The 26,870-nt window shown below is 38.5% G+C and overlaps 1 protein-coding gene across 4 annotated transcripts; it reads left to right on the top strand.

The window, feature by feature from the left end:
- The first annotated feature begins 366 nt into the window (after positions 1-366).
- CEP83 (centrosomal protein 83) lies at positions 367-26,157 on the top strand. Of its 4 annotated transcripts, XM_030960442.1 has the most exons (17): positions 367-408; positions 1,057-1,215; positions 5,999-6,252; positions 6,615-6,765; positions 7,976-8,068; positions 8,347-8,478; positions 10,882-11,133; positions 12,404-12,535; positions 14,200-14,314; positions 15,780-15,924; positions 16,056-16,205; positions 16,850-16,925; positions 18,040-18,197; positions 20,855-20,984; positions 21,851-21,954; positions 22,616-22,796; positions 23,470-26,157. In XM_030960442.1, the coding sequence occupies exons 3-17, from the start codon at positions 6,104-6,106 to the stop codon at positions 23,650-23,652; spliced, it is 2,151 nt and encodes a 716-aa protein (XP_030816302.1). In that variant the 5' UTR covers positions 367-408; positions 1,057-1,215; positions 5,999-6,103; the 3' UTR covers positions 23,653-26,157. The 4 variants fall into 4 exon arrangements, with proteins under 4 accessions (XP_030816302.1, XP_030816306.1, XP_030816304.1 ...); XM_030960446.1 differs by lacking the exon at positions 23,470-26,157 and having other exon boundaries at positions 22,620-22,794; XM_030960444.1 differs by lacking the exon at positions 1,057-1,215 and having other exon boundaries at positions 382-408; positions 23,470-23,652.
- The last annotated feature ends 713 nt before the right edge of the window (positions 26,158-26,870 follow it).

Consider the following 26,870-nt stretch of genomic DNA (forward strand, 5'->3'; position numbering starts at 1 on the left):
AGCTGTCATCTCCCGTGCTGGCAAATGTCACATTTGCCTGGGGCGGTTTTTGTCACCTTTTCTTTGGCTCTGTGTGTGTCATCACCAACACCCACCTTCTAATGTACTAATTGAAAACAATTTTAATCCTTATGAAAGCGCTGTTAGCTTTATTAGAGGAATGCCAATACCGATCAGGACGTTCAATCTCTTGCTTCATTCAAAGCGATTTTAGAGGGACAATGGGGATGTTTACGAGAAGACGGTGCTTACAGTATTTCAGCCGATCTGTGTGCGAGAGCAGCGGCCCCGGAGCGCCGAGGGCGCCCTGAGGGCGGCCCCGCCATTCCGGAGCCCGCCCGTCTCCCCGGCAACGCTCCCAGCGTGCCCCGCGCGCCGCGGGCCCGGCGGTGGCGCGGCCGGCGGGAGGTGAGAGGCGCCATTTTTAAATCGCTCGGGCCGGTGGCAGCCGCGCCTGGCTGGGCTGTGGCGGGGGTTCCGCTGTGCCAGGGGGAGCCGGGGGTGCGGGGCACCGGGCTGTGACGGGGGGAGCCGGGCTCCGATGGGGGCTGGGCTGACCGCGGCCCTTCTGCGTGCGTGGGACCTCAGCTCTTAGCGGGCGGGAGGCCCCTTGGCTGTGCCCGGCCCCGCGGGTTCCCCCGGCCCGCGCCGTTGGTGACCGCGCAGCCGGGACGGGAGGGCCCAGCGCCGCTCTGTGCCCGCTGCTCCAGCCCCGGGAACGGCCTGCCGCGGCCTCTGCGGCCTGCCGCGCTCGCCATCGCCTTCAGGGGCAGGAGGAGCTCGCTCGCTGCAGGCTCTAGAGTGTTTACGCTTGTCTGCTTTGCTTTCCACCAGCCATCCTCAGCCACGTTCGCTGGGGGAAAATTGTTATTTTTCTGTGCTTCTGGATGTGTGTCAGCCGTGTTAGTGGCGTTCCTCTGACCGAGCTCCTACGTCTCTAAGTAAAAAAAAGAAACAGCAAAAAGGTCACAGTGGCTTAAGCAGCTTGCATGGCTTCTCACTTGATCTTCATCCACGTACTGTAGAGTGTGTATAAAATCATGTTTCTGACTACAGGAGGTGTGGAATATGTAAGACAATGTGAAACCTATGCCCTCCCTGAACATCTCGATTTTTGAGTCACCATGAAAGGGAAGTGATTTTTCAGAAGAGTTTTGTTTGTGGACTACAGCTGTATTTACAAAAAGCCCGAGTAGAACTTTGCATGAGATTTTGGTGAGTGAAAGTTTATGTGTGTTTAAAGGTTTCTTGCAATGACAAAACAGTGGAAAACGTACATGGTGTGTGGAGACTGGCTGCTCTTGGCTACAGCTCAATTTACTAGGTGTAGCTCCCATTCAGAATTCAAATTGATCAGTAACTACTGTCAGTTTGGCTTGGTAGTGTGTGTGGCTAAAGCACAAATTTTAACCCTGAGTTAAGAGAGAGCCTTGTTTGTTGTTTTTTACCTAATAAGTAACCAGATCTGTAGTGTAAGACAGAAACTGAGAGGGTGGTACCACGTGCCGTGTGTAGGGATGGGCACTGCAATAATATCTGGTTAATGGTTGTTGAAACTTGTACCTTGAACACTGTTGTGGAGGGAGTGACAGTAGCTTGCATGAGCTTGGTGTCTTCTGAAATGCAGCTGTCATACAGATATTCTCCAGTATTGACAAAAGTGTTAAGTGTTGATTTTCAGGGGATTCTCTGCAGTAACATCTGAGCAGTGTCTGGGTTGTGGAACTCTCTCTAACAAAGGATTTCCTGTTTGTCTTTGGTTTTGCCTCCCTAGATGTTTTTTAAGGTGATTGCTTTGACCTTAAGTTGCTGATGACAGATCAGTAGAATATGGACTGTTAAAGTAGAATGTGGTGTGCTGCCACATTTCTCAAAAGATATAGGAGGGGATTGGGGTGCTTTTTGTTGCACACTTGATGTTCGTGGGAAGTCTGATCTGTTATGAGTGTGTTGCATAGTTATTTGAGATAGTGTTTGTTTCACTGAATTGTGACTATGTAAAATCTGGGCATCTAGTCCAAGGCTGTGATTTTGTGAACATCTGAGCTCTGTGCTGTGCCAGCTCTGTGCTCCTGAAAGGAGAAAGGCTTGCTCCTCCTCCTGTCTGTTTGCTTGGCTCTTTGTTCCTTTCCCCTAGTCCGTACCAGCTGCCCACTTTCACTGATGATGTCGCTTGCTGGATTTTTCCATGAGCTCGTGTGACTCACTGACCTCACAGAAAAACTATTGAGTGTCTTCTGCTTGTTTGAGTGTGTTGGCTTCTTGAGTTAAAACAGTTCATGAAAGGGTCTGATGAATGACAAACACAGCAATGGGGACAAAGAAAGGAGGAGCGGAGCCCTCCTGTTCCTGGTGACAGTGAGCTCTTGTGTTGGATTACGCTTTTGCATTAGACCATTGTCTGGTCTTACTGTAGACTCTTGAGCAGGGATGAGAAGGGATGGTGTTTGAAGAGTTGCTTTAATGAGGCTGTGCTTTCCTTGAATTTTTCACTCTTTCAGGCAAATAGTTCATTGTTTCAGAAGATCTTGGCTAATTGGATTAGAAAGAAAGAAAGAGCAAATAAAGAGGTCTGGAGTTGTGAGAGAAGCAGGCAGAAGAATTAGACCATGAGTTGTGTGAAGAAGCTCTTTGACTTTCACAGATTTTACTGAGAATTTTACTGCTTGAACAAAACCTGGCACAAGGCTAAATACTGTCAGCTTTTTTGTTAGTTGCATAATTATATTAATTGTATCAGCTAGCTGTTTCAAACTATGTTCAAAGACAATAAATTTAAGTGTTTTAAGTGTGGCATGGAAAAGAGAGCCATGAGGGAGTTATGTATGGCACTCAGGGGAATGACCAATACATGGTGCAGTCATGTCATTTGGTTATGCCAGGTGAACAAGAAGGAAGCCTTGGCATTGTAAATAAAATGCCATAAAATTAATATCATATTGATATATCGTATTTTTCTCTAAATGCAAGTATTCTCACTTTTAAGAGCTTGTAGCAAAGAAAAAGTTAAAATAATATAGCTGAAAAATCTTGCAAAAGAAAAGCCCTTTCATGATGTGCAGCTATAAAGAGGAGAGATGACTAGTAGGTAATTCAGCAGTGTTTCTCTCTTTAGGAAGAGAAATAATTTGAGAAGAAAGGCAAAACAAAGGTGATTCTTGGAAATGTAATTTTTTTACTTCACTTAGGTATTCTACAGTATTACCATTTTACCTATAGAGTGTGTATTTCCTAGGTTTCAGGACTCTGCACCAATGCCTTTGTATTTATACCTGTGGAAAATTATGTTAAGGCTTCATAGTATGAATTTGGGATGACTGATACAAGTTTGCAGTTTGGTAGCTTGATAAGTAAGTAGGTGTAGAATTAAGTTTAAATATGATGGTGGGTTTAGTTTCTTTAAAGTATGGTTTATGCTTCTCCACTTCTTGAACACATCTCCAAGAGAGGAAGAACCTAGTGTTCTTTTAAAGTATTTCTCAAAAACTATGGCTGTAGTCTTTGTGTAATTTTGAAGATTATTTAAGGCCTGTTCACTGACTGTGAGCAACTACTGTCAGCCATTAGCACAGAAGAGATTCTGGTTGGTAATAGACTTAAAGTATTGGTATCCCTAAATGTTGTTGACTATTAGCAGTTTACTGCCAGAATTATCTTGTGATGTGGGGAAAAGAACCCCAAAACAAGAAAAAACTTTTCTGCATGTGAATAGGTTAAATATTACAAATTGCTCTTTGTGTTTTCGAGGAAAGAGCTCTCATGAAGTAACGAAATCTGTTTCACAGTTGTCACCAGGAATGCAAATCATGACATTTGCCGCTAGATGTCCCTGCAAGCCAAAAGAGTTTTGTTTCCTTAAATACAACAGGTTTTTGCAGTCTGGAGCATTGTTTTGTCAGCTGCAATTATCTCCCTCTCTTTTCTCCTTTTATCTTTTTCATGAAATCTTCGTGCATATGAATACATGGCCAGGTGTGTGTCTTGCTTTGTAATTTGTGCACTTTTTGATAGTAATGAAAACTGTGGAGAGAATATACTTCTCACCTGCAGGAGCTTGGAATAGAGAGTAGGAAAGACTGTGTTCCAGCTTAGCTTTTGGCTGACATTGTTTCAGAAAACGTAGTGTTTTCTTGGTGCCTTTGACTTTATCTCCATTGTGCCACTTCAAAAATACTTCTTACTCAAGTAAGCAGCAGGATTCAGATCTGACTTTAAATGCTGTGTTCCTACTTCTGAGCTTTGGCTTACAGTTTGATAGTTACATTTAGTATCTATAACATATGAAAACAAAGTGCTGTTGTCTGGTTGTTGGGTTTTTTTTGTTGTTTTGGTTTGTTGTTTTGGTTTGTTCTTATTGTTTGTATGGGGGTTTTGTTTGCTTTTGATAGTGATCCTGTTAACCCTGTTGATATGCTTAGAAATTCTTAGGGACATGCTGCCTTGAATTTTCTCTGTGTACCACAGCTTTCTCTCCTCTCACATGATTTATTGTCTTTAGCATCATTGACCTGTTCTCCTTGTCCAGCTGTTGGTTTAACAATTGAAAATGTCTTTATATTGAGTTTGAAAATTGCTGTTGTCCTTTGTTTCTCAACAGCCAACAAAATTCAGGGATAAAAAAGAGATTGTATTGATTAGAAGGGTCTTCAAAACCTGTCATTAATGTTTGAAATTGGTTGTGCATTTAGGACAGTCACAGAGGAGAATGTTCCTTATTCTGATTTCTTCCTCTTCATTCTCTCAGCAAATTTGGGTAAAGCAGAATACAAACTTGCTGTTGTTGCTTTGCCTAGACTGATGTTATAAGTGGTAGATTTTTCTCTGACCTTTTCTCATTTTAGCAATAGAGGAAGGAAAAATGGGAAAGAAAGTCTTACATTTACGCTTTCTTGACATTATCACGTTGTAGTGGAATGGATTTTTTTCCCCATATTTTTAGATTTTCATCTTCCTTATAGTTCAGGGGTTTAAGATAAATTCATGAAAGAATGCAGAAAATATACATGCAACTGTGCATGTAAAGAAGGTGAGGTATTTGTAGTGATGGTAGGGATTTATCATTATTTCTGTTTTACTCTGTACGAAGGTTCACTTTACACACTGCAGACATGGACTTCTTAGGCATCAGTCCAGCTATGCAAAAAGCTAAAATGGCAGAGTAGTTGTTTTCAAATCTTTGTAACTTCCCTAAAATTCAGTTACAGTTCTCCCTCCCCCAGATCCTGTGGAAGTGTCAGTAATGATCAGAATAATACCTATTGCTTCCAATATCAAAAAGCACTAATGAGGCATATTAGAATACTTCCTTATTTCTCAGGAACTCTTGATTTGCAGCTTTCCTCACACCAATCTGATATTATCACATTTTGCAAAAGTCTCTTTCTGGAAAGGTCACAAGCAATCACAAGATAAGCTTTGAAAATAAGGAAGTGACATATTTCAGGACTGAACTGTGGGCAGGTGTCTTCCAGTCTGTCCCTGATACCTTAGCTCTTCTCCAGAGAGGGCATCATAGGAATTCAGTAGAGAATTATCTGCTTTGATTCCAGCTGAAATACTGGTGTGTTGATTAATACAACATGTTAGGACAGTGTGACAGACTTTTTAATAAGTAATAAGAAAAGCTGTATGTCTGCTGTCTGTGACCTCTGCTTGAACTCTGATTAAAAAGGCATAATTAGGGCATCATGGTTGGAGTCTCAATGTATAGCATAAGGAAAAATAACATGTCATGTAATCTTTCAGACAGTAGTGCTTGTTCTTATTTTGTATTGACTCAAATGACCTTCATGTTTAAGTGTATTTTGTGCTTCTGGAAGCACTATTACTTCTCAGGACAGGCTGCATGAGCAGAGGAAAGTTACACTTCCAGTTAAGGTTTCTAATCTGTGTTAAAGCAGAACCAGGATTCTTTTGTGCTTAAAGCAAAAGCAGTGTGTGAAACCTTTGAACTGTGAATGTACTTGAATGCTAATCACATGTCCTTGTATTTGTTCAGGTGTCTTGATCTTCTGAGATGTCAGTGTAACCAGTGGATGGTCTTGTAGATTAGTTATACATTAATCTTGTCTTCTCCATACTCATCGTGAGCAGTCCTCATAAGATGGATGGTTTGGGCAACCTCCTTTCTCTTGTGGGTGAAAGTGGTGAAGCAGCTAATTCACAAGAAATACTAAAACTTTTGATGGATGAAAAAATGCGAAGTGAGCACCACAAAGCAAATTACCAAACTCTAAGGGCAGAACATCTAAGGTACATCAATTTAAGCAAGTTTCTCTCTTTCAGTTGTTAAAAGGTGAAGCTAAATGTTGGAAGGGATTTATTTGTATGTGTGAGATGTGTGTTAGCTATTCCTGTGTGTAAGGAGAGATTTTAAGAGATTTTTGTTCGTATAAGAAAATAAACAATTCAAAGTACCTTAAGACTTTGCAGGTGACGTTTATGCAGCACTTTTTATGCTTATAAGTGTGGGATAACTTTTCAGTATATTACAGAAAGATGATATTAATAGCTTAGTTCTTGTTTGGTGTCCGTATGTTTGCTCCGTGTGTGAGTCTTTTGAGCTTTAAGGTCTAATTTTAAAAGGTGAATATAAAGTAAATTTTATCTTTCAGATTGCAAGAGGATTATACCAAATCACAAGATGAACTGAAAAGGTTGTTAGTTGAAAAACAGACTGTACATGACAAATTTCAGCAGCTTCTTGCTGACTTTCAAGAGCAGTTGCTGGCTAAAACACAAGAGCTGGAACAAGTGAAGCAGCAGGTGAGATAATTTACTGGAAGGACTTGGGATGTATTTTTATCATGTAATAGGACCATGCATATTTTTCTGTTAATGCAGCATGCATACTCAGCTTGGATATATTTCAGATGACTTCAAATTCACCCAATCCAAGTAATGGCTCTTCTCTAGAGTGACTATGGGTTGAAAATAGTGTTTCCTTGTTCAACTGAATCATCCAAATCCTGTTGTTAAGTGCTCTGTAAGACTCTCGGTCTCTATCCGTGCTTGCTCCGCTGTTAAGGGGAGAATCATCTGTCTTGGAGGGTAACTTAGGTGCCTAAATCTGTTAGGATAAGTGACTAGAAAGATAGATACTTGTTTCTCTTTGTGATAACAGCTTTCTTCTTTTTCTTAAAAAAATCCCAAACCGAAATCAAACGAAAAACCTCAACATTGAAGATAACTTGGGTGACACTGTATGTAACTGCTTGTTTCCTTAAAGTAATGCAGGACATGTTCTTAGGAAAAAAATATAATCTCTAACCAAAGGATCCCAGACTCTGAATGGAGGAGATGAGCCTCAGTATCATATCTAGGACTAGTTTCCAGGGACTTCAGGGTACAGATAAGTGAAAGAAAATTAGAATAAATAAGACTATGTCTAAGTTGTGGATGAAATTTTTTGTTTTAAACTCTATTTCTTGGTAGATAGTTTGCTGTGTGAACCATACCAAGAAATTTTAACAAAATACCCTACAGAATCGAGCTTAAGGCAAGGAATCTTTCCTGATGGTTTTTTCCATTCAAACCAGTATCCATATACCTGTTGGAGAACACACATCTAATGTGTTTTGCAAATAATTGTTTAGTGTTGCTTGTTTTGATCTTTTTGGGTTGGTTCACTTACTATTTAAGTTAGACATTAATTCTTTATCTTTTATGTGAGACTGCTTTTCCTTCCCCCATCCACCACAAAGGAGATAAATCTCTTGGCAATTCAGCCTGAAATTTGTGTTGCTTCTATTGATAAATATTCCAAATGCTTGTTATCTTCCCAGAATATTTTTAGTTCACTAATTCTTTTTTGCTTTTGTAACTACTATTAAAATTTCTTTAGAAAAGCCTAGAAAATTAAGTAAAATTCCTAAAAATATATTTGAAATACTTTATTCCTGGCTATGTGACCAATCACAGTGTAAATAATATGAATGAATATGACTAATTATTTGTGATACTTTTCTGTTTTAAGGTGCTAACTCCTCAAAAATTAGAACGGTTAAAAGCAAAAATGTATGAGGAATTGGAGTCTCCTATGAGAGAGCGTTATCAGAAGCTAGAAAATGTAAGTCATAAGTTTTGAAATTTTATTTCATTTAGAGTAGTGATCGCTGCTTTATAGTTGTTCCTAAAACCTTAGGAAATTAAAACTGAAAGGGTAACAAAGTATAGCATTATTTCTCTGGTACTGTTGTCTCAGATTTCAACCTCAGGGAAGGTTGAAATCGTAGAAGAGGGAGAAGGCAGCATTCAGTTAATCAAAGATAACTTGTGAAGCAATAGGAACATTGCATGGACATTTAAAGGAAATAAATTTGAAAACTTTTTTTTTTCCTAACTCAGGAAGTAGAAAAATACAGAACACTATATAACAAACTTCGTTACGACCATACCTTTCTGAAATCAGAATTTGAGCATCAAAAGGAAGAACATGCACATATTTTAGAAGAGAAGAAAATAAAATATGAGACTGAGGTATGTAGAATATTATAGTAGCTTAGAAAGTATCTCTGACAAAGCTGCTTGAACATTGTGGAACTGTTGGTGCTTGAAGGGTTGTCAGTTTGACTGCATTTCATGTTTGTTTCTATTCTCTTAATTCTCAAAGCACTTCTGTGACTTAGCCTAAGGCTGCCTCTATAGATTTGTTCAGTGATGGATTGCAGTATTATTTGTGCTGTTAAAAGTAAGAATAACTTGCTTTCTGGTAAATGACGTTTGCTTAATGCTGTTTTTAATCACATTTGTGGTTTGTGACATGATGCTAATTTGAAATTAATAAATTATCTGAGTAACCAATGTAAGTTTAGGCTTTAAATTTCTTATGTGGCAACTTTTCAAGGAAGATATATTGTTACTAGCAGATAAGCGTACATTTTGCAATGTACTTGTCATAATGTTAATTTGGATCACGATAGTGACAATCGAAAGGATACTGAAAACTCTGGTAACTTTATTTCATTTGTATTAGCTCCTGAAGAAATCATTTGTTAATTTCTTTGGACTTTTGAAAGTGTATGTAGCTAAATGAATTGTCAGCTTATTTATGTTTTAAATAGATACATCATTGTAAATGAGTTGCAGATGTCATTTGCATATCCATTTAAGTATTTGTCTGGAAGCATATATTCTAGGATGCCAGATTTGAATGTATTACTCCAAACATCAGACAAAAATCAAAGCAATCATCACTTGCAAAATCAATCCAAGTTTGCAAATGTAGTGCATTAAAAACAGAACAGTTGTCCTTCCTGGAGCTAAACCCACATGCTGCTTTACAGCCTGCCTCTCTCATGGGCTTGTTGAGTTTTTGCTAGTCCTGCAGCCAATTAGCACACTTACACAGAATGCAACTACCTTGAGCCCAGGGCACAGTGTGATCTGGTTTCTCTCAAAGGTTTTTTAACATTCCATGTCATTTTGTGCAAGGAGGCTATAAAAACATCCTAATTCTTAAATGATGGCTTGGGCATATAATTCAATTGAATCTCCTCATAAAAGGCATTTGGAGGGTTTTTGCTGCAGAAATCAGGTTTGTTCATAGAGAACGCTGGTGAAACTTTTAAAAGGACTGCTGCAGATCAGAGTTTACACTAATCTCCAAATATGGAGAGAATTCTTACATATCTTTCTTTCTCACTCTTTTGGTTCCTCTATTATATTCAGTCCATGTAACTTATTTTGAAGTGTAACAATCTATGAATTTATATGTTTGTTAATTACTGTCTCCAGATTGGCTTGTACCTTTTGTACTACTTTGTAAGAGAGAACTGGGGGTTTGTTGTTGTTGTTATTGGATTTAGGTTTGGGTTGTTTGTTTGTTTTTTGATTTCTAGTCTGTCGGGGCCCAGTCATGTTGGCTGTCTGGAGTTATTAGCAGATTTGGGTTCTGTTGTAATTATAAAATAGTGGAATCATAAGATAAGTTGGAAGAGACTCTTTATACTCCAAAATCTTTTTTAACATATTGAAGTGTAATGAGATCAGGTTGCTCAGGTCCATGTCCAGCCAAGTCTTGAACTTGGATGGACAAGGGATGGGGATTCCATAATTTTTCTGGGCAGACTCTTTCAGTATTTAACCATCTTCATGGTAACCTTTTTTCATAATACATAGCTGGAACTTGACGTGTTCCAAATTGTGGCTGTTGCCTCTCTTCCCATCACTGTGCATTTTCTCTGAGCTGAGGCTTCGTTCTCTCAGCTTGTCCTTATGTGTCATATTCCCCAACCCTCTGAACACCTTAGTGGCCATCTGGACTTGACACAAACTCCAGGTAGAGCTTTACCAGTACTGGAAAGGGGACAAAGGATCGCTTCCCTGGATCTGCTAGATATCCTTCTGCCAATCTGCCAGGACTGGATTGGGTGCTCTGCTGACTGGTGTTTACCTTGTTGTCCACTAGGACCCCCAGATCCTTCTCCATGGAGATGCTTCCTCGACAGTTGCTATGGGCCTGTACTGTTACATTGGATTACTCCATCTCAGATGCGTGTCTTGCTCCTCTTATTGTAGAGGATCCAGTTCTGTCCATTCCTTCAGCTTGTCCAGATTCTTCTGGATAGCAGTTCTGCCTTCCAACAGATTGACCATTTTCCCCCCAGTTTGGTGTCACACTCAAGCTTGCTGAAAGTGACTCCATGCCGTCATCCAGCTTGCCAATGAGGACATCAGTCAGTGTTGCACTCTGTAGTGTTCTCAAAAAGACCACACTAATAACAGGCATTCAGGTGGTCTTGCTTTGAATTTCCTACTCTAAGCAAATGAATGTTTAAATGTCCACTGCTGCTCTTTTCTGAATTGTTAACTACTGTAATTATTGCTGCCTGACACCTAACAAATGTAAGAACTTTTATTTTTCTGATTAACAACTATCAGATTGCAAGACTGGATAAAGATAAGGAAGAACTCCATAATCAGCTGCTTAGCATTGATCCCACAAGGGACAGTAAACGTGTGGAGACACTTTCTAGAGAAAAGGCACAACTGTGTCAGAAATTAAAAGCCTTAGAAGCAGAAGTCGAAGAACTAAGAGCAGAAAGACACAACAGTGTTGTACAAGCAGAAAATGTTCAAAGAGTACAAGCACGACAGTTAGCTGACATGCAGACCATGATGCGATCTCTAGAGGTAAGATTTTCTTTTCTTATTTTGCCTCCCTGTAGAGTGTAGTAAGAATAGCACTTGGCCTGACAGAACTGTCACTGAAATCACTGATAATTTTGCCATTGACTCCACAATTTGAATTTCTACATTTCAGATTTAAAGTCAGATTGTAGTTGACTGGGAGTCACGCACTGCCAGTTCAACTTTGGAAAGTCTCTCAATTGAGAAATTATGCTGAATGATTATCCTTTCAAAACAAGAGAGTCATGTCCATATTTGTAGTCAGTAAGAAGGTCATGTCAGCACTTGCCACTTAGCTGGACTTAGAAACCAATATGTTAATAATCTGCTGCAGTAAATTCTTTATTCTTTTCAAGAATGTCACATGATGCTCCTCTCTTTAATCCTTTCCTCATCTGTCATCGTTTTTGCTAGCCTATGCCTCTTCTTTCTCCACCACATTACTGCAGTTGTTTAGTACTCAGCTGTTGCTCTCCTTGGTATTTCTGGGCTGTTGCCCTTTTCCCAGGATTCCACTGTATTCCTCCTCTGTTGTCCTCAGACGTTCTGTCAGTCCTTGCTACCTCTCTAGGCAGTGAGCCTCTTCATCTAGATTTTTTGCACAGTTGTAGCATGCAGATAGATGGTTCTTTTTTTTTCTTTACTATTATCAGTGCTGTATACTTCAGTTACAAAATGCTCTGATCTCAACTTAAGAAGTGCTGTAATCTTCTTAGATAGCTTTAAAGAGAGCCCTGCTGAAAACAGAAGTGTTTAGAAAAAGAAAGGTGAAATCATGTAGTAGATTACCTTTTTGATGTTCAGTAAAGATCAGGGTCGTGTCTTGTAAACATCAGAGTCTATAATGCAGAAATTGCAGTTTATTTCCTTTCCAGGATGTTAATTTTTCCATCAGTATAACTGCATAGGCCAGCATATTACACTTTTTTAACACTAATTGTAGTTACACTGTTTATAGCCCAGTAGTTTACTAGTAAGCACACCTGCTGCCTCCTAACTAAGTCAGATTACCACTACTCCTTATCAAGGAGGATTGAAAATGGGAGTGATTCTGTGTAGGAGGTGTTAGTAAAAATAGTTGTGACTTTCCAGTAAAATTCAAGACCCTTGTTGTATTGGAATATATGGTTGAACAAAGTTGAATATTTATATGTAATATTATATATTATAATGAGACAGTAATATCTGAAAGCCCAGATCAACCAAATGTTTCAAATGAGTAAGAAGAGGCAACCCAGCTCCAAAAATCTTAAAAATACTTCCTTCATTCAAGGCAGAAAAGAAGTCTGCTGAACTACAGGTTGATCGCATCGAGAAGGAACTGCAGACAAGTCACGAGCAAAACATTCTCTTAACTAGCAAACTCCACAAATCTGAACGAGAAGTCAATTCCTTAGCTGCTCAAGTAAGTACTTTTATTGTATCTAAAATGTATTTTTCACATCCTTTTATGTTTTTCTGCTTATATTTTAGACTTAAAATAAAGTAAAATGTCATCTGCTGTGACTTAAAATAGGTATGGAATTTTTCCCTCAGTTCTAGTTGAAAGACAAAGAATATATGACTTTGCAGGAGATATGTCATACCTGAAAGTATCTCTTAAGATTGAGGTTATGTTCTTATTATTCCTTCTTCTAGATCTTTTTCCTGAACAGAGCAAGACTTGTGATGCGATATCTTTATATTCATGTTTTCAATGTTCATGAAAACAGTCAGCCTAAAACTGATCTTTCTACCTTTTTTTTTTTTCTGGAGGTCTTAAAAACTATCCTCTGAATGGGCTGCATTAGCTACAGGAAGCAAGCTGCATTGGAGTTACTTGTGGAGATTTAGGTTATATTAGAAGCAGAGTAATCATGTTAGCATAGCTTTTTTCTTTGGTTAATGCCAGTGTAGCTTGTACAGAAACATTTCAGTACAGAATTGCATCACAGCATTTTAAGTTGACCATTGTCTTAAAACATATTTGAGTGACTTTGTTGCACTGGCACCAGATCTTAGAGGTTTTGTTTTATGATTGTATGCTTTTCCGTTTTTATTTTTGAGATCTTTTTACAGCGCATATTTATGAGTGCTAAGTATTTAATTCTGGTCATTCATTAAAAAAAGTTCTAATTTACCATAGGAATAAGGTATAGCTATACCACTATTTAAAGCCTCTTTCTGTAATATACCCTACTTGGCCCCCATGAATGCTAAATAGGAAGGGAAAACTTCTGGTAAAGATTTTTCAGTCATTTCCCAGAATATATAGAATATTGTTACAGTCTTTATATTTTGTATCAACCGGTCTTCTCTGCTCTCCTCCAGAAGCAGGACAAAATAAAATATTACAGTCATGTTTCTCAAAGGGAGGAAAATAGAAGCCTTATTATAGTAACCTCCACCTGCTTCTGCTCCCACTCAAACCTATTCCTGAGCACAGGTGCATGTTTGTCTTCTGGATTTTCTGCCTTAAAAAAGCCACCTTAAATCTTTTCAAGTTGCCCTGAATGTTATCAACTTGATATATAAGCAACTAAATCTTCCATGTAGTTACTTAATAAGCTACTATGTCATTCTTAACCTTTTGCCACTTGTATATGCGAGCAGGTTGTAATTACATTTGTCATTGTGAATGGATTTTCATTATAAATGCTTTCCTCCAGATATTTAATTCGCATTGACCGTGTAATTACTGCATTCAAATGCCTAAACTATAGAAAGTTTCCATGCAAGCAGTAATTTTCATTGATTTGATGTTCTTAAAGCTCCTACTTTTATGAGGCCATTTGATGTGTCTGTAAAGCAGTATTTGATTTAAAATGCACTTCAAGACTATGCAGACCTGGATTTTGAGAAATTGAGTAGCACTCCAGGAGGCCAGGGGGACTATAAGTAGTTACCAAATTGAAATTACTTGGGGAAGTAGTTGATATTCTGGCTTTGGATATCACTGTTTTGATTTACCCGTGGAGATTTAATTTAATTTTATTTTAGCTTGATTCTGAGGTATCTTTAGTCAGAAGTAAAGTAAATAGACATAAATTTATTATGGTTAATTTGATGTTGGTTTTTACTAATTCATAGGTAAAAGAACTTAAACATTCACATAAGTTGGAAGTAACAAATGTCAAACTGGAGGCAGCAAGAACAAAGAGTGAAGTAGAAAGAGAGAGAAACAAGATTCAAAGTGAAATGGATGGTAATGTATGAAATTATTTTGTAATTATTTCATCTGTTTACTTCAGTTAGAATAATACAACTGGTTTTTTGTCTGAACTCTCCCCAGCAGTCTTCAGCTTCTACTTCTGGTCTAGGTCATAGATCTGACAATTCCTTTGGTATTTGAAATAATTGTGTTGTTTCACTTCTCTACCAGGCAAAGAACAATTGAGAGCAGTTTTTCATTTATGTAAATTAGTGCATTTGTGACAACTTGAGCATAACCTGTTTCAAATTATGTACTCCATATGGTTATTTTTTTTCTATTATTGGTAAATTCTTGAGTCTTTCATACTCTGCTTGAAACCGTATCATGCCACAGAGCTTCAGTGGTTGGGGTTTTTTTGATTCTGTGTCTGTGGAATTGATACCAATTCCATAAGGCTGCCACATGAAACAAAATACAGTACCTAGCTCATTCTTGGAAGGGAACAGGCATTGCTCTAAGATACCTGATGCAGCTGAGTATCTAGGCAACTTGAAATAGCTTTCTAGAGTGAAAAGGCCAAAGCTTTCTAGTACTAGTTGAGTTTAAATCACACAACTACACAATTACACACTTTTCAAGAGAACTGTCCTCACTGATTGGCCATAGACCCAAAATAGTACATTTGTCTTCCTGAAATAATTGTTTCTGTTCACTTGCTTTAATAATAAGTTCGCTAAGAGCAATGAAAAAGCAGTGTTTTCTGTATTGTCAATATGCTTACAGTCTATTGCAAACTAGACATGTTTGCTCTATGAAATATGAAACTCAATACAAACAAGATTTAAGTTAACCTGAACTTACTGTGGAATTCCATTTGCATTGCTGAATTAGCTGAATAACCAGGAGTCACTGTTAGAGCATGTTGGCTTATTTGCCAGTGAATACAGGTGTCAGTTACAAGACTTTAGTTTGTATAATTTGTCCCTACCTATGAAGTCATGGTTTTAGAAATGTCTCATTTGGTAATATAGGTGGATTTAAATTGAGATTTGTTGTAGCCCAGTTACTGGTTTCAATGACAACCAGTTTCTGTTTACTGTAAGCTTTTTCCGAAAATGAAAATTTTCTTGCTTGACCTTTGCATAGCTGTTATGGAACACCTTTTAAAATTTTTTAATCCAGACACAAATGCTTTGTATAAATTGCTCTGGAGTTTAAATCTTTAATAATATTAACTATTTAATTACTATCATTTATTAAAGTAAGAAACTCTCATAGACCATTATTCCAGTGTAATGGTTATTTTTCAAAAGTTTTGGAAATATAACTGTTATACTAAGAAAGGTCTCTTCTTGTTTTCTTGTGTTTTGTTTTTTTTCTCCTTCCCCCATTAATTCTGTCATTTGAATTGAGATTTTTAGTTCCTTTTTGTGAATTTATAAAGTTATTTGAATATAGGTTCCTAGCAGGTTCTTACCAATAACGACATGTTTAACTTTTTTAATGTATAATGCAGGATTGCTGGCTGACAAGGAAGTTCTTACTGCAGCTGTTGAGCGGCATAAAGTGCTTTTAGTAGAAAAGGATCGGGAGCTAATTCGTAAAGTGCAAGCTGCCAAAGAGGAAGTTTTTGACAATATTGCAGCCTTACAGAATGAAAAGTATGTCTACTGATTTCCTCCTCAGTTTCTAAAAGAGGACAGTTTTGTGATACTTTTAAAAATATCACTCTTAACTAAACACTTCTGACATTTTCTAGTGATTCTTGTGTGTATGTTGAATAATGTTTTAGGTTAGAACTTGAAAACAGACTGGCTGATCTAGAAAAGATGAAGCTGGAACAAGATTCTTGGAGGCAATCTGAAAAGGATCAGTATGAAGAGAAACTACGTGCTGTGCAGATGGCAGAAGAATCTAGCAAAAAGGAACTTCAGCGTTTGCGGTAGTGTGACTTTTCTAATCTTAGCACAGATTTCTCATTTTCCCTCCTTAATGTCTTTACAGTAGATAGTATGAAAGCTTACTATTCATAGATACAGAAGTCTTTGTTATGAAGTGTTCACTGGTGTAGATTAAACAAAATTATCTTTTGCACTATGTAAAAAAGAGTGAAGAATTAAAAATTAACTATTTGAAATGATAACCCTTTTTGTCCAAACCTTTAAGTGTTATTTTCAATGACCCTTTTGAAGTAATAATTTGGCAATACACCTTTCTTAAAACTAGTTTAGTGCTGGCTGCTGGCATAGCCCCAGTGTTAGAGTAAATAATTTCTCATTCCACAATGGCACCATAAAAGAAATTGGCAATCTGAGACCTAATATTATATCTCTGAGTTGGTTATTGTGGTTGGGAGTTTACTTAGCTTACTATAGTTGAAGGTTAGTGTGATAAAATTAATCATACTCCAAAAGTCTTATTCCCATGTGAATTCTAAGAATGAATAGAAATATATTTTCAATACTTTTTAGTTAAATATTTATTAGCCTTTCAAATAATGCTATTTATTTGTCAGGCTGATTTGTCTTAATTTATAGCACTGGAATTTTGATTAGATAAAAATAAGGATGTCTTACACAATTTTAGATTAAAAATTCAACAGCAAGCTATGCAGACAAAAGAGCTGGAAGAAAAGAAATGTGACAATGCTAATCTGAAACAGGTAAGGTTTTATTGCATTATAATGTTTTATAGAGAAATACATTCTTTCCTGTAGTTACCGTGTCCTGCGTTTGAAGATTAGATTGAATTTTTAAGGCTTTTTTTTTCCCTGGAGGGATGAAATGTGTACTTCAGATATTTAAAGGAGAAGTGTTCAGAAATCAATCGTGCTTTCCTGGACCTCGATAAATGGATTACAGTTTTTTGCTTCATACGTTTTGTGGGTAACAGGGATTTCAAAGCTGAATGTTTATAGACTGGTATATTGAATATGGTTATGCACTATTTAACTGGAGATTCAGTTGCCATGGAGACTTATAAATTGTTTCTAGGTAATGCTTTGCATTTACACTGCGTCTCTCATCTGAGGTTCTTCAAGTGTTTAACAGATGTTTCATAAATGAACAAACTAGTGTAAAGAGGTATATTTCTATTGCATAGTCAATTGATGGCAGTGTTGAAAATCAAACCTATTTTTTTTAACTCCCGCTTGCCTGTGATGTTATTTAGTGGGTAATAAAAATAGCTGTGCATCAAAGTACTCTGCAAGCTGTGTGCACTTGAAGTTTGAGACAATTATTTTTTCCTCCAGAAATCAGAAATTGGGGGATCTAAGTGTCCATGTGCAGGGAGGAAAAGGAAAGGGAAATGATCATTTGTGTATGCTGGCTGCAGAGGTTGGACTTTTCAGTGCTTCCTTGTTTTGTGAACTGATGGGTACAGTCACTGTTGGCTGTAACACTGTGTGTGTTATGGGACAGAGGTGCCTGGAAAGCTCCACAGCTCTGCTGCTAAATATTTCATGGTCCTCGAGTTCTGTTCAGGCCTGGGGCTGAAGTGTTGGATTTCTGAAGGTCTGGGGGACACTTCAGTGGCAGAAGTGTCCTGCCTATCTTTCTCATTTTAACTACAACAGAAACCCTTTGTCTTGTAGTGATTTACTGTAAAGCTTCTGGAAAAAATGTTGAGTAAAGAGAAAAGAAACAAGTAAAAAAGGCTAATGTAAAGCTAAAGCTAGTTGGTGTCTCCATTTTGCATTGTCTCAGTATCTCAAAATCAGTTGCTGGTTATTTGTGTACCTTCTGAAATAGAAAAAATCTTTTTTGTTTTGGTAGCAAATAAATGATATCCAACTCCAGCTTGCCTCACTTTCTCAATCAGAAAAAGATTTGCTGGAATCTAATCAAAAGTTGAAGGACATAATAGAGAGATTGAAACAAGAATGTCAACATGCAAGGGCTCAGGCAGAGAAAGCTCAACTGGAAACAGAGAAGTAATTTTTTTCTTTTGGCTTTACTTTTCATGCTGCTTGTGTTCTTCTCATATGAATTACTTAACTGTGGATTGTAGATTCTGAATAAAGTCAGAAAGTTAAAATAAACAGGAAATATTGGGCAGTTGTAAAAAATGACTGTACATTCTGTGGGCATAGTGTGTATGAAAGCTTTCCTCATGTCAGGAGGAAAACAGAGGAGTTTGTTTCCATTTGTTTCCATTTGTATCTGTTAAAATTAATTATTGATTAGTGAGATACACTTCTTGCATAAATTGAAATTCTATTTAACTGAAGTGGGTGTCAAACTTCTATAGGTATAAATGGATCTAGAGTTTCAGAGTGTTCTTTTAAGAGTGTTTAAGCTGTATATGTGAAAAGAGCATTCAGGCATTGTATTATGCAATATAAGGTTCCACAGTCCCAGTCAGTATATGTGTGAATACTTCTTTCCCTTTTCCACTAGCTACTTTTAGCTGATATGAGGTAAGTAAAAGCTTATAGAATATCTTCTAGTTCCTCTCATCAAAATTAAAAATAATCACTTTCCTTTTTTTGCACAAGCTTGACCGCATGTCATCAAAGTATGACAATAAATGATGAAGGAAGCCAGATTTTATTCAGATTCCGTATAGAAATGAACACCTTCCTGGAATTTAAAGATCAGTTTGCAGTCTGAAATGGTTTTTCAGAATTTCCTAGTTTAGTAACCAAATATTTGTCTAACTAGCACTGGATTATTGTGTGGTGGGTGCTTTAAAAAGTCAGTGTCCCAGATTAAATACAACAATTCCAAAGGGTATAATATAACTTTTGTTTTAACATCTCTTTTCCTGTTAATTGGTGCTGCAATTGCTATGTTGTCATTAGTTTAAGTAGTGCTTTTCAATTCAACATTTAAAGATATTATTGCATTTGGACTGCAGAGTATGTCACTAGCACATTAAATATTTGGATGTTTGCTTTAGGGAGGTGTACTCACATGTTGAGTGAGATTGTTGCTGTTACTTGAATAAGACTGTCATTGTCATTTACATATTTATGGATCACAAAACAGTCAGGACTAGGTTTTCCTGGGAAGGCAGTGGAAGGAACTTGTCAGTCCTCAGAGATCATTGTACAAATATGTAGGTACTGAGAGATGCACTAAGGTTGTTACTGATGAAATGAAGCAGCTTTGTAGCCTGCATGTAATTCCTGCAGGTCTGTGCCATTGCTACCCTGGGAACCTTGGGTCATGTTCCCATTGTTTTTATGAATCTGTGAGTGATAGAACCTCCTTCCTCCGTTCAGTAAATTATTATGAGCTTGAACACCAAAGAGTTAAGTTGCACCAAAGCAAGAGGAAGTGAAATAGGGACCAAAAGATGAGACAACAAGATAAAAAGTTCCAGATAAATAGTGCCAGTTGAGCATTGAGCATAAGTAGGCAAAGCTGCTGCATATCTGGCTGTGTCAATCTTAAGCTTGGAAATGAAAATGTAAAAGGAGAAAAGAAGCTGAAGGCAAACTATGAGCCTGATACAGATCAGAGATGAGCTCAAACAGGTACTTGTTTAGCATTTTGGGAACAATGTTAGTGGCATTTAAACCAAACAACAACAACAAAAACCAAAGCACAAAACACCTCTAGAAACCCTCACACCCAACTCAAGCATTTTTAACCATTGCCTCAGCTGAAATCCTTTTACTGCTAAGCAGTGCTCATCCAAAGTGCTTTGGATCCCGGTGCTAGTAGTTATTTGCAGTCCAGAGTGAGGTACAAGCCATGCTGCATCAACTAGAAGAGCCATGACAGGTGACACAGGGGCCAGGACTCTGTTTCCCAAGTGAGAGTGGATGATACCCAATACTTCTACTGTGGGGAAGGGAGAGGTGGTTTGGTGAGAAATTTATGGAGATGCATTTAGAGTCCCTGTAGGGAAATTGCATCTGCCCAGGACTGGAGTAGTGGTGGATGCATTAAAACCAGGCCTTGGTCTTCTTAAAATCTGCTACATAGAATCTCACCGTTTGATTTTAATTTTTAACATTAATTTAATTAAATATTCCATTAGTTCTTGCCTGCTTTGACTCACAATGCAGGTAGCCCAAACAAACTCGGCAGCACGGAGAAATGGCTCCTTTCCTATACACTGCTAGAGAACACAGCTTCCTTTTAGTGTGTTGTAACCACACAAAAGTCTAAACAGATAACATGTGCCTTTGGTGGTGTGTGTTCAGCTGGAATGTTGTCTAGAAACCATATTAGTGGGAGCTTCTTGTTGAGCTGCTGTTTGTTCTGCTTGGGAGCACGTCCTGAGCAAGTCTGTTACAAATATTTGGTAGACCCCGTAGGGCAGCACCCCGCCCTCCTAAACAGAGAAGGTAGTTGTCAACTCTTCTGACAACTGATGTTTGGAATAGGCATCTGCTCTTGTGTTCTACTGTGATGATTTGACCTGAATTGAGGAATATTCTCTGGGTGGTTTGGCAGCATGCTAATCCAACAAGGCACCAACAATTAGCTTCTTGGAATCAGTTTTCAAAATTTGATGGTTCAAGAAATCCTAGGATAATGCACAGGTTCAGATGCATCTGTTTTAAGAGCCTTAAGGTATTAACTGAACGTGCTGCATTGTTTGACCTCTTGATTTTTTGACCTGATTTTTCCAAAGGACTTCAGAATACCACCGTATGGAATGGCTGCAGGAGAAGCATGTGCTTACACAGCGTGTCACAGAGTATGAAGAGAAATACAAGCAAATGAAGAACAAGCTGTGTCGAGCTGCTGTTGCTCAGAAAAAGGCATGTTGTCTCTTCCTTTTTGAATGATCCAGCCTGTGTAAAGTTCAACTTTGTTGGCCAGCTAGAATTGTTTCAATGTTAAGAGCTTATTTGCAATCTACTAAATACATTGTGTTCTTCAAGATTAGCATAGAAATAGGTTGAATGACATGCAAAATAATATTACAGCCAACAACTTTGTTATAATGCCATCAAAGATTTTGTGCGGCTTTCTTTGCACATACATGTGCATTGATTGCTAGGAGGTGAACCCCTTGATGAGGGAGGATGATACTAGACAAATAATGTTCTACTTTTCCTTGATGGAATATTAGAATTTTATTTCTTCTCCTAAGCTTACTTTTAAAGAAATAGTTTGGAAGGAAAGACAGGTAAAACCTCAAGATTAATTAGTGGTGTTATACATTGAACATAGGTTATGAAACCTACCAGTGTGTCTTAAGGTCATGGAAAGTTAAGATCAATATGAGAAAAAAAAAAACCATAAAAACCAAACAACAACCAAACCAAAAAACAAAAACAGGGAGCATATTTTTTTGTTTATGCTTATACTCATTTCTATGTGGCCATTTAAAGGATGACCACTGTGATTCTCAGATACCATTAACGTTTGTTAGTACAGCTGGTCACTGACCAACAAGTGACTGGCAGTTGTGCCTCTTTCATTCCCAACTATGGATCATTTTCCATCTCTTCTGCTTCTCAACATGGCAATCTAAGCACCTTCAAACAATACAGCATCTCTTCTTAAAGAAGGAAACTCTATAAAGTGTCGCAGCTTGAAACCACATACAGTTTAGATTTAATTTTTACAGCATCTAATCTATTAAGGTATTACTTAGCTGTTTGAAATATCTGTTTGACAGAGAAAGACTCTCAATGACAATAAACAAAGGAGGATGCATGAAAAAATAGAACTTTTGGAAGCCAAGATGGAAGAACTAGAAAAGGAAAATCAAGTGTTAAATAGGTAATTAACTTTGCTTTTTCTTAGCTTAAATAATTACATATGCTCAAGGTATGACTTACAAATATAGAGTATTTTTGAAGATACGTGTTACCTATATTAGTAACCACAGTCCAGTCTAATGGCCTTTACAGCACTAGAATTCTTTGAATAGATTCTGTTTAGGATGGGCAGCTGAGAGCTTATGAGACAGTTGCAGGGCTGTCTCTTCAAGAAGAAAAAGAGAAAAAAATACCTGATAGACGCAGTTGCAGGAATCCCTTTAAAAGAAGGAAGTGAAAAAGACATCAGAATTGCAAGAGAAACAGACATGGCATCCTCTTTGAAAGATGAAGTCCTGATTTTTCTCTCTTCATTGAGCCCCTATGGAGGACTTGATTTTAATAATTAATGTGGCTTCTCTGACTCACTACTGTGAATGGTAATAAAAGCTTAATTTATTTTATGTAAACTCTAATCTACAATAGAGCAGATAGCAAAATATGTAGAGGGACGTTTAGACAGATGTGTAGGCAAAAGAACGTACACAGATCTACCTTCCAGTTCTTCTGTGTAAGGATAGGTAGAAACTGGAGGTGTTAAACAGCAGAGCACTCGTGGAGATCTGTGCTGCTGTGTTGGGATAACAAAGATCTTGAGCAATAAGAAATCTGTTATTTCCTAGACAGAATGTTTCCTCTGAAGAATATGCTCGCCTCCAGAAGAGGCTGAAGGACTTGCAGCGTCGGCACAATGAATTCCGGAGTATAATTCTGAGTCCTGACATACCGGCACTCAACCCAGTTGGTGTAACTGCATTGTCTGCCGTGCCTCCTGGGCCTGCAGCGTCCTTCTCCTTTCTTCAGGTGGGATATAGCACAAGCTGTGAAAATAATGCAGCAAAAGAGGGTACTGAAATAGTTCTTTTTTACTGACCTTAGTCTTAAGGAAGGCGTATTTCATCTTTGAACAGAAGTAAGAAATTTTGAGTTATCTGGAGATGTTCCCTTCCTCACAATAGGAAGGAGTATTTGAAAGACGAAGGAAAATGTTACCGAATGTAACAACTGGGTAGTTTTAAGCCAATTCTCCATACTGTGTCCTTCCCCTCAGAGGCTTCAAGTGGATCCTTCTGAGCAAGAAATGCTACTGTTGCTCTCACACCATGGTTTCATTATTGCAAAGCAGTATTGCTGCTTTTGATTTCTTGTGTGGTTAAAAGTCTTAGGTCGAGCTGCTGAGGGTGAAAATCTCTCTGGCTGAGGGTTGAGCAGGTTGACTTTACAGATTCATGGTTACTGAGACCTCAGATTTGTGTGCTCCTTCATCTGAGAGGAGGAACATCTGCAAATGTATTTCTTCCTGATGCTGTTCATCAAGAATATCAGAATAATAGCCGTGAAACATTGATGAGTAAAATTTAACAAATAAGGATGTTCTGGACTTTACTTTCCTTAAAGAAAACTAATGTATTGCTCATTTTGGTCCCTTCTGTGTAAAATGTTATAGAGCCACATTCTTTTTCCTTTAAATTTCAAGGAGGAGCAGCATCAAAGAGAGCTTGCCCTGCTTGGCAAGCGATTGGAAGAATTAGAAACCAGACAAAGAAAACAGCTGGAAGATCTTGGACCATCTAGAGAGCGGGTAATGGTGGGATGTGGGGACTTGGCAAGAAATAAGATCACTGGAGAAAATGAAGCACAAAGTGAGGACTCCAAATAAAATCTGCATACTCTTGATGCTGTTAGCTTTCAATAACTTATCCTTTGTACATGCTTTTCATATTTTGCCAAAACCATGGTTGTGTGTGCCTGAATAGCATAAAATATATTCTGCATAGTTACCCCTTTGTGGCTCAACTTGTTTTACTGCTGGGTTGAAGGACCAGCAGGTCTAAGGACTTTTCTCACTGGGAATCATAAAAGGAATATGCAGGGTTGCCATTCATGAGGAGGCTACACCCTGAATTTGTGTTACCAGTGCAATGATATTTAGCATAGCAGCAGTTACAGGCTCAATAATGACATTCAATTGCAGAGTTTTTCTGGTCCACTCGACTTCCCAGTTCTCTGAAGTGCTGCTTCTCTGGGCATGTGTAGGGGAAGTGAAGTGCCTTCCACTATAAGCCAAGAGCAGGTTTGGGATGATTTGATGAAGCTGAATAGCCACAAGTCTGTGGGACATGATGATGTCCATCTCAGGGCCCCGAGGGAACTGGCTAATGTTGTTACTTGTTTGGATGTCATGGTAAACAGGCCATGCCCTCAGTGACTGGAAAAAGGGAAACATTGCTCCCATTTTTAAAAAGGGAAGAAAGGATGAACCGTGATGAACTGTGAAACTACAGACTGGTGTGCCTCACCTCTGTGTCTGGGATGATCATGGAGCAGATCTTTCTAGAAGACGTGCTGAGGCAAGTAAAAAGCAAGGAGGGCAGCCAAGGTAGCCATCATGCCTTTTCTGTGGGCAAATTGTGCCTGAGCAATATGGCCTTGTATGATGGAGTGACAGCAACGGTTGACAGGAGAACACCAACAAATGTCATCATTTAGACTTCTGTGAGGCCTTTGATACAGTTCCACATGACATGGCTGATCTCCAGATTGAAGAGACATGGATTTGATGGATGAATTGTCATTCAGTGGATAAGGAATTGGCTGGATGGACACAGCCAGAGTTGTAGTCCATGGCTCTATGTCCAGGCAGAGGATGGTGCTGAGTGGGGTCCCTCAGAGCTCACTCTTGGGACTGATGCTCTTCAGTACCTTCACTGATGACTGACAGTGAGGTCGAGTGCAGCCTCAGGGTTGCTGACACAACAGAAGGAAGGGCTGTCATCTGGATGTGGGCCCATGGGGACGTTATGTAGTTCAGCAAGTCCAAGTGCAAGGTGCTGCATCTGGGTAGGGAAAATCCCAAATGTGAGTATAGACTGGGAAAAGAAGTCACTGAGACCAGCCCTGCAGAGAAGGACAGTGGAGTTCTCATGGATGAAGGGCTGGTCACAAGCCAGCAGTGTGCATTCACAGCCCAGAAGCCCAACCACATCCTGGGCTGCAGCAAAAGCAGCATGGCCAGCAGGGCAAGGGAGGCTTCAGGGAGACTTTATTCATCTGGTATCTAAAGGGGGCTATAAAACTGAGGGGGACTTTTTCTATGTCCAGAGAGTGTCAGAGGACAAGGGGCAACAGTTTTAAACTGAAAAACTGCAGGTTTTGATATTAGGAAGAAATCCTTTACTGTGGAGGTGGTGAGGTACTGGAACAAGTTGTCCAGAGCAGCTGTGGATGTCCCATCCCTGGAAGTGTTCAAGGCCAGGTTGGATGGAGTTTTGAGCAACCTGTAATAGTGGAAGGTGTGCCTGCCCATGGCAGGGGGATTGGAACCAGATGATCTTTGGTCCCTTCCAACACAAACCATTCTGTGATTCTATGAACTATTGCCAAGATCCCTTCTCAATAAGGTTTGTTTTTCAGTTTCTTTCCATAAAGTCAAAACATTAAATAATCTTAGCACAAGAAAATTTGAAAATTGTTTTACAAGGTTTGGATTGTTTAAAATAAAACTGACATTTAATATAAAAATTTAAAACAAATTTTTATAAATCCTTCAACACTTGATAATATCCTCTTACTCTTTCAATGTGAAAGTTAATGTATGCCACTCTGGGTTGCCGTTTTGATCACTAACAATGCTGTAATCCACATCTAGGTTGGTATTTTGATGCAGATAAAAAGGATAAAATCAAATTTTAAAAGCTCTGAAAACTATTGTCTATTTGTTACCCTTGACAATGTGCCTCTTGTATTTCTATAATGGGAATGGGCAATAATTGGATTTTTTAATATAGCAAAGATTAGTATAATAAATTGCCTTTGCATTAAGTAAATATAAGTCTGTATTTATTCCTACTCTAATTTGTTAACTACAACAAAAATATTTATTCTAGGTTGAATATATTTTTTTTCAGTTCATAATCAGTCCAGAAATTTGTGAAGGATCAATTATTTATCTTAATTTTTTTACCTGATAATCCAGTAATAATGACTTTCCTGGAACTGGAGGAATTTTTTAATCTAAGTTTTTGTTTGTTTGTATTTGGTTTGTGGTCGTTGTTGTTGTTTTCAAAATACTGCAACAAAAACATGGGACAGTGAGAATACACTGTGCAATCTCTTGTAATAGGTTATTGAGTATTGCTGTTAGACTGTAGGAATAGCAAAGGAATGACACCGGCGTTGACTCAATTCTTCTCTCCAGAGGCTGCATTTTTCACTTTCCATAGTGTGTAAGTATAAGGATTTGTCTTGGTTCCAGCCAGGACAGGGTTAATTTTTGCAGTACCAGGGGGGCTGTGGCTGGGGTTATTCTACACCACCTCATTTTCCAGGCTCATGGTCAGGGGATCCTTTTGGCTCATGTAGCATGCCAGGCGCGATGTAGTGAGCAATCACGTGTAAATCTGCCTCCCTTCCACCCTCTGTCATTAGTATTGTTCCTGTTACTGATCATTTTCTTATCTCATTGCTGTTCCCAGTAAGTTGTTCTTACTTTTCTTCATGAGTAAAGATCTCATGATCTTTACGTTTTCTGCCTCCAATTCTCTCTATCCTGCCTCAGGGGAGGGGAGGTGAGGCACTGGGAGAGCAGAGCATGGTTTCCATCGTGTCAGTGGGAGAACTAAATTAAGCAATACCATTCCTAAACCAGGGTTTATGCATTCTTGGGGAATTTGTTAAACTTCTCTGAGGAAAACAGTGTAGCTATTAGAAGTAAGGGGAGCTATTTGTGCTGCTCCTGCAGTATGAACTTGTACAAAGTAACTCTCTGTGCCAGAGCCAGCTTTGCCAAACAGGATGGTCACCAGCATCTACTAGCACGGAACCACTGTTGTCAGCTTCATGTTTCTGTCCCCAGCCGTGGTTGTGTCGGCAACGTGC

Source organism: Camarhynchus parvulus, chromosome 1A (genome assembly GCF_901933205.1).
Source record: "Camarhynchus parvulus chromosome 1A, STF_HiC, whole genome shotgun sequence".
In the NCBI taxonomy this organism is placed as follows: Eukaryota; Metazoa; Chordata; class Aves; order Passeriformes; family Thraupidae; genus Camarhynchus; species Camarhynchus parvulus.